At 46.9% G+C, this 6,548-nt stretch overlaps 1 protein-coding gene across 2 annotated transcripts; it reads right to left on the bottom strand.

The window, feature by feature from the left end:
* Window positions 1-868: 868 nt before the first annotated feature.
* Window positions 869-5,989, bottom strand: LOC144484243 (uncharacterized). Of its 2 annotated transcripts, none has more exons than XM_078202776.1 (2): window positions 5,917-5,989; window positions 869-4,996 (listed from the first exon to the last, which is right to left on the bottom strand). In XM_078202776.1, exon 2 carries the CDS (start codon window positions 4,636-4,638, stop codon window positions 3,817-3,819), a length of 822 nt encoding a protein of 273 aa, XP_078058902.1. In that variant the 5' UTR covers window positions 4,639-4,996; window positions 5,917-5,989; the 3' UTR covers window positions 869-3,816. The 2 variants fall into 2 exon arrangements, with proteins under 2 accessions (XP_078058902.1, XP_078058901.1); XM_078202775.1 differs by having other exon boundaries at window positions 2,607-4,996; window positions 5,843-5,989.
* Between the last annotated feature and the right edge of the window lie 559 nt (window positions 5,990-6,548).

Below are 6,548 nucleotides of genomic sequence, written 5' to 3'. Positions count from 1 at the left end.
TGTCAGGTCCAAAGATTTAATCCTGATGCAATTAACACAATGAAAAGGAAATTGGATACTGAAGGAAAGAGTTTAAAAGGAGAGATTATAAATAGAAATGATTCCCAGACCGTGTGGTTGTTCGATTAAAACAAAGGAAGGGCACTGATATCCATTTGAGAACTTTTAATCCACGCTTTTCAAACTAAGAAAGCCCAGGGATGGTAGATAAGGGGGTCTGGAAAACATCATGATGGGGGCACTGATCTGTTCATGAGATCATCGCAAAGCCCCATGATGCCCAGATACTAATTGATTGGACCTGTATATAATGTATGTAATCTATCACCATTCTGATTGGATTGTGTCCAGGTGGGATGGGCTGAGTAACTGTATAAGAATTGATGATTTTCCTTGTGGGGTGGAGTTGTACATGATCAGCCCCTGGCTTCTCCCCGCTGTAAGAGCTTTAACAACACCAGGTTAAAGTCCAACAGGTTTATTTGGTCGCAAATGCCATTAGCTTTCAGAGCGCTGCTCCTTCGTCAGATGGAGTGGAAATCTGCTCTCAAGCAGGGCACAGAGACACAAAATCAAGTTACAGAATACTGATTAGAATGCGAATCTCTACAGCCAACCAGGTCTTAAAGATACAGACAATGTGAGTTGGACGGAGTATTAAGCACAGGTTAAAGAGATGTGTATTGTCTCCAGACAGGCATACTTCTCCCCACTGGCATAACTCAATAAACTGTTTGTCAATTGAATCAGGCTTGAGTGTTGAATGATTCTTCTGAGTTCATTCCCAAAACACACTGGGTACATTACCGTTGGAGACCAGGTATTGCCAAAACCTTCAGACAATACAAAGACTCATGAAAGCCAGTATCCCAGTTTAAAGACTTATCTTTTATTTGACCAACGATTGAAGGGAGAAATTATTGGACAGTGTTAATCCTGCTCTGGAAGAGAAGCATCCTGATCTAATAACTCTGACAGACAATCATTAGGATGGATCAATAATACATTCTTCATATCAATTCTCCTGCCTTTCATCAGGTGTAAACCAATCATTTTCAATACAAATCAATCATTAATTACCACGTCATATACTTTAACCAATTGCATTTTACCCTCTGACATAATGGGATTTCATTGGTCCGTAGAATCCGGACACTTCCTCCCCCTATTGCTGACTCTGCTTCCCCTTGTTGCTGAGCAACCCCAGAAGCTTAGCTCCAAAGGTCAAAGTTAATGTTCCCATCGGCTCTTATTCCGTCACTGGCCAAACCAGACAAATGCACGTTCTCACGTCTGAGAAGACACTGTCTTGTCTGGCCAGTGTGAATCAATCATATTCATGAAGCTGCCTTTAGAAACTTTATTAGAAACTTCCTGAATAAAGGTTGGCGCATTCTGTGACTGCATTGTTCCAAAGAATGTAGCCTGTCTGTCAGTGTTCTGTACCATCATGCCTTGCAGCAGCCTGCCTTTGGCTAAAGTTTACAATTGCTTTTAAAAATACAGCTAACATACATTTTAAAATCAGAAAATTCATGTTTAAATCAGAATTACTTGTTTAAATCTCTTACTGTGTTCACATGTCTGTAGACTGTTCCCTTGTTAGCTTCTCAGTCTGATTTAGTCATTTAACTCAATGCTGGTAGTTCTGTTAGTGTCTGAGATGCCTCATGGTTTAACATTTCTCCAAACTATTAGGAATTTTCTCCAACAGCTTGCCATTGCGGAGCTCGGAGTACAGCACTTGTTTCAGGAGTCTTGTGTGGGGCTTGTGTACAATGTGGCCCGCCCATCACAGCTGGTCGAGTGTGACCAGTGCCTCGATACTGGGGATATTGGACTGGGAGAGGACACTCACGGTGGTAAGCCTATCCTGCCAGTGGATTTGCAGGATTTTGTGGAGGCAACGTTGGTGACATCTCTCCAGGGATTTGAGGTGTGTGCTGTGCATTGTCCATGTTTCTGATGGATACAGGAGGGCAGGGACCATGGCTGCTCTGTAGACCATGAGCTTGGTGCTGGATTTGAGGTCTCGGGCTTTGAACTCTGTTCCACAGGCGTCCGAAGCCTGCACTGGCCCATTGGAGTCGATGCTGGATTTCATCGTCGATGTCTGCCCGTGCCGACAGGGGGCTCGCGAGGTGTGGGGAATGATCCACGTTATCCAGGGGCACTGTGGATCTTGATGGGTCGGGGAGGGGGAGCAGGAGTGGGCTGGGAAAGAACCTTTGTTTCCCAGATGTTTAGTCTGAGGCCCATTCTCTCATATGTCTCAGTGAATATGTTGACGAGTTTAAGCTTTTTGATTAATGTCACAAGTGGGCTTACATTAACACTGCAATGAAGTTACTGTAAAAATGCCCTTGATCAACCTCTGAGTGTGCGCACAGACTCACTCAAGTCGTGAACGAAGATCAGTCCATCGTTCAAACCAGCCTCCCATCCATTGACACTGTCGACACTTCCCACTGCCTTGGAAAAGCAGCCAGCATAATTAAGGACCCCACACACCCCGGACATTCTCTCTTCCGCTTTCTTCTATCGGAGAAAAAGAAACAAAAGTCTGAGGACACGAACCAACCGAGTCAAGAACAGCTTCTTCCCTGCTGCCATCAAACTTTGAATGGACCTACCTCGCATTAAGTTGATGTTTCTCTGCACCCCAGCTATGACTGTAACATTCTGCACTCTCTCATTTCCTTCCTTATGTACGTTATGGTTTTTCTGTATCGCGTGCAAGAAATAATCCTCTTCACTGTGTACTAATACGTGTCAATAATAAATCAAATCAAATACGCATTTTCTTCATTCATTTATGGGACATTTATTGCCATCCTAGTTGCCCTTGGAGGGCATTCGAGAGACAACCACATTGCTGTGGCTCTGGAGTCATATGTAGGCCAGGCCAGGTAAGGGCAGCAGATTTCCTTCCCGAAAGGGCACTGGTGAACCAGATGGGTTTTTCCGACAATCGACAATGGTTTCATGATGATCAGTAGGTTCTTAATTTTATTTAATTGAATTCAAATTCCACCATCTGCCGTGGCGGGATTCGAACCCGGACCCCCAGAACATTAGCTGAATTTCTGGATTAATAGTCTAGCAATAATACCCACTCGGCCATCACCTCCCCCCAACCCCCCTTAGAGTCTGCGTACTGCAGCCCGATGACTGAGGCTGGGCTGGTCTTGGTTCTGGCCTGGAGGGGTCAGACATTGAAAGTTTCCCACTGGTCCAGTAGGCCAGCTGGACTCCAGTGGGGAGCTTCACGGTGCTGGGGTGGAGTGTTGCTGCAGGGAAGGTGGGGATGAACGTTGGTGCAATGACGCAGCCCTGCTTGACCCCAGTTTGCACTCATTCTGATTGCCTCACCATAGGAAGGATGTGATTGCACTGGAGGGGGTGCAGAGGAGGTTCACCAGGATGTTGCCTGGGATGGAGCAGCTGAGCTATAAGGAGAGACTCGATAGGCTTGGATTGTCTTCTTTCGAGCAGAGAAGGCTGAGGGGGGACATGATTGAGGTGTATAAGATTGTGAGGGGTATGGACAGAGTGGACAGGAAGCAGCCGACAGGAAGCTTAGTTGACGGGTCAATAACGAGGGGGCATCATTTTAAGGTGAGGGGCAGGAGGTTTTGGGGGATTTGAAGAAAAATGTTTTCACCCAGAGGATGGTGGGAGTCTGGAATTCACTGTCTGGGAGGGTAGTGGAGGCGGGAAACCTCACAACCTTTAAAAAGCACATGGATGAGCACTTGAATGTTTTGACAGTTCAAACACCATCAGCCAAGTGCTGGAAAATGGATTAGTGTAAATTTAGTATAGTTTTGTCAGTGCAGACTCGATGGGCTGAAAGGCCTCTTCTGTACGGTATGACTCTGACTTGTGAACTCGCTGGTGTTTCTGCAGTCGGGATGAATGTGTGAATCCCTTCCCACACACGGTGCAGGGGAATGGCCTCTCCCCAGTGTGAACTCGCTGGTGTGTCCGCAGGGCAGATGACGATCTGAATCTCTTTGTGCAGTGAGAGCAGCTGAAAGGTCTCTCCTCAGTGTGAATGCGCTGGTGGGACATCATTAGCTGAGAGCTTTTGAAATCCCTCCCACAGTCAGAGCATTTAAAGGGTCTCTCTTGGGTGTGAGTGACATTGTGCCTCAGCAAGTAGGGCAACTGACTGAAGCCTTTCCCACACACAGAGCAAGTGAATGACCTCTCCCCAGTGTGAACTAACTGGTGTCTCCGCAGGCCTGATGCCACACTGAATCCTTTCCCACACACACAGCAAGTGAATGGCCTCTCCCCAGTGTGAACTCGCTGATGGCTCTGCAAATCAATTAACTGAGTGAATCCCTTCCCACACACAGAGCAGATGAAAGGTCTCTCCCCAGTGTGAAATCGATGGTGTCTCTGCAGACTGGATAACCGAGTGAATCCTTTCCCACACACAGAGCAAGTAAATGGCCTCTCCCCAGTGTGAACTCGCTGGTGTCTCTGTAAATCAATTATCTGAGTGTATCCCTTCCCACACACAGAGCAGGTGAATGGTCTCTCCCCAGAGTGACTGCGTCGATGAATTTCCAGCTGAGATGGGAAACTGAATCCTTTCCCACAGTCCCCACATTTCCACGGTTTCTCCATGGTTCAGGTGTCCTTGTGACTCTCCAGGTTAAACAATTAGTTAAACTCAAACAGAACACGGGTACAGTCTCTCCCCGCTGTGAATGCTGCGATGTATTTTCAGGCTGTGTAACTGATTAAAGCTCTTTCCACACTCAGTGCACTTGAACACTCTCACTCGGGTGTGTGTGTGTATTTCGGTGCTTTTCCAGTCACACTGAAATTTAAAATCTCCTGAAGCAGACAGAACAGAGAAACATTTCCATTCTGGATTCAAATGTCGATAATATTCAGGTCCCGACGAATTGAGGCCTCTGTCAGATGTTGATGTGACATTTGGTTTGAGATTTCTGTCTGTAAATCCTCACCTTCTGATATCCTGTAAAAGGAATTTACAAAAGTCATCACAGTCAGTACAGGATAGAAATTCAGAACAGACAGTTCTAGTTTCTATGGAACATTCTTTCCTCTCTCATTCCCCAAAAGATGCAAATCTCCATCCCACACACTCTCCCTCCATTCTCACTCTGCTGTATCTAATATTCACCCTGCCAATTCTCCTGAAGGTGCTGATTGACAGATCCATGCTCACTGCTTCCTGTCCTGGATACAGAGAGCTGGAAATCTCCATGCAGCCGCCAGACAGATGTCTACAATACTGGATAAAAGTGTAATATACAGGACATTATTTGAATCGTGATAGAGCAGGCATTTGAGGAAGATTTATACTTGGGTAGGGAGAGCACACGATCTGGAACTCGCTGCCTATAAGGATGGTGAAACAGAAGATGAATGGGAAAGAAATCTCATGATATAGTGGGATCTGGAAAGCAGAATTTATTTCCCTTTCCAAAAGAGAAAATGCTGGAAAATCTCAGCAGGTCTGGCAGCATCTGTGAGGAGAGAAAAGAGCTGACGTTGAGGCCAGATGACCGTTTGTCAAAGCTATTTCCCTTTCTTTCCTTCTCTGCCACCGCTCTGCCTCGTCAATAAGACATTGGGACTCAGGGGGTTGATGCAGTTTGATGGACAAGTTGTCTCCATTCTGAACACTGGGGAACAAGCCCCTCCCACTCATTGACAATATTACCCCGTAAAACGATGCCGGCCTGCGCATGCGCCTTGTTGCATATTGCCCCCAATAAAGATGGCGGCCATGAACACGGCCCGACCATGAGGAGCTGCGGTACCGCTCGGTACAAACTGGGTCCGTGAAGCTCTTTACCGAGGTTCGTGGCTGACACAAGCTGCTTACGCAGCGTTTCCGTCCACCCGCGAGATCCCTCGCCCCCTCCGTACCGTCAATCACCGCTAACCTATCTCCGAGCCGAAAAAACAGCCCGTCTCCGTCGCCATTACCCACAATGCGCATGCTCCAGTCAGAGCGGGTTCCGCCCCTCATTCACTGTGATTGGTTGGAGGTCCGAGCGGGAAAGGCTGGTCCTCCAGCCCCTTCTCTTCCCATTGGTCCGGGCTACCGTCAATCAGCCGGGCATTGTGACGGTGGCTTGCTGTTTGTCCAATAATAAGTGACAGAGTCTCAGTGTAACAATGACCCACACAGGCTCCAATACAATCAATCAGAGTGGGGATGGAGCACAGAGACAACACAGCAAAGCACTGACTTACTCTGAGTGTAACAATGACACACACAGGCTCCAATACAATCAGAGTGGGGATGGAGCACAGAGACAACACAGCAAAGCACTGACTTACTCTGAGTGTAACAATGACACACACAGGCTCCAATACAATCAGAGTGGGGATGGAGCACAGAGACAACACAGCAAAGCACTGACTTACTCTGAGTGTAACAATGACACACACAGGCTCCAATACAATCAGAGTGGGGATGGAGCACAGAGACAACACAGCAAAGCACTGACTTCAAAACAGAAAATGCTGCAAAACCTCAGCAAGTCTGACAGCAA

The sequence above is a fragment of the Mustelus asterias genome, unplaced genomic scaffold, assembly GCF_964213995.1.
Source record: "Mustelus asterias unplaced genomic scaffold, sMusAst1.hap1.1 HAP1_SCAFFOLD_96, whole genome shotgun sequence".
Classification (NCBI taxonomy): domain Eukaryota; kingdom Metazoa; phylum Chordata; class Chondrichthyes; order Carcharhiniformes; family Triakidae; genus Mustelus; species Mustelus asterias.
The sequence above is the reverse complement of the archived record's forward strand: the minus strand, read 5'-3'. Positions and strand labels throughout refer to the sequence as shown.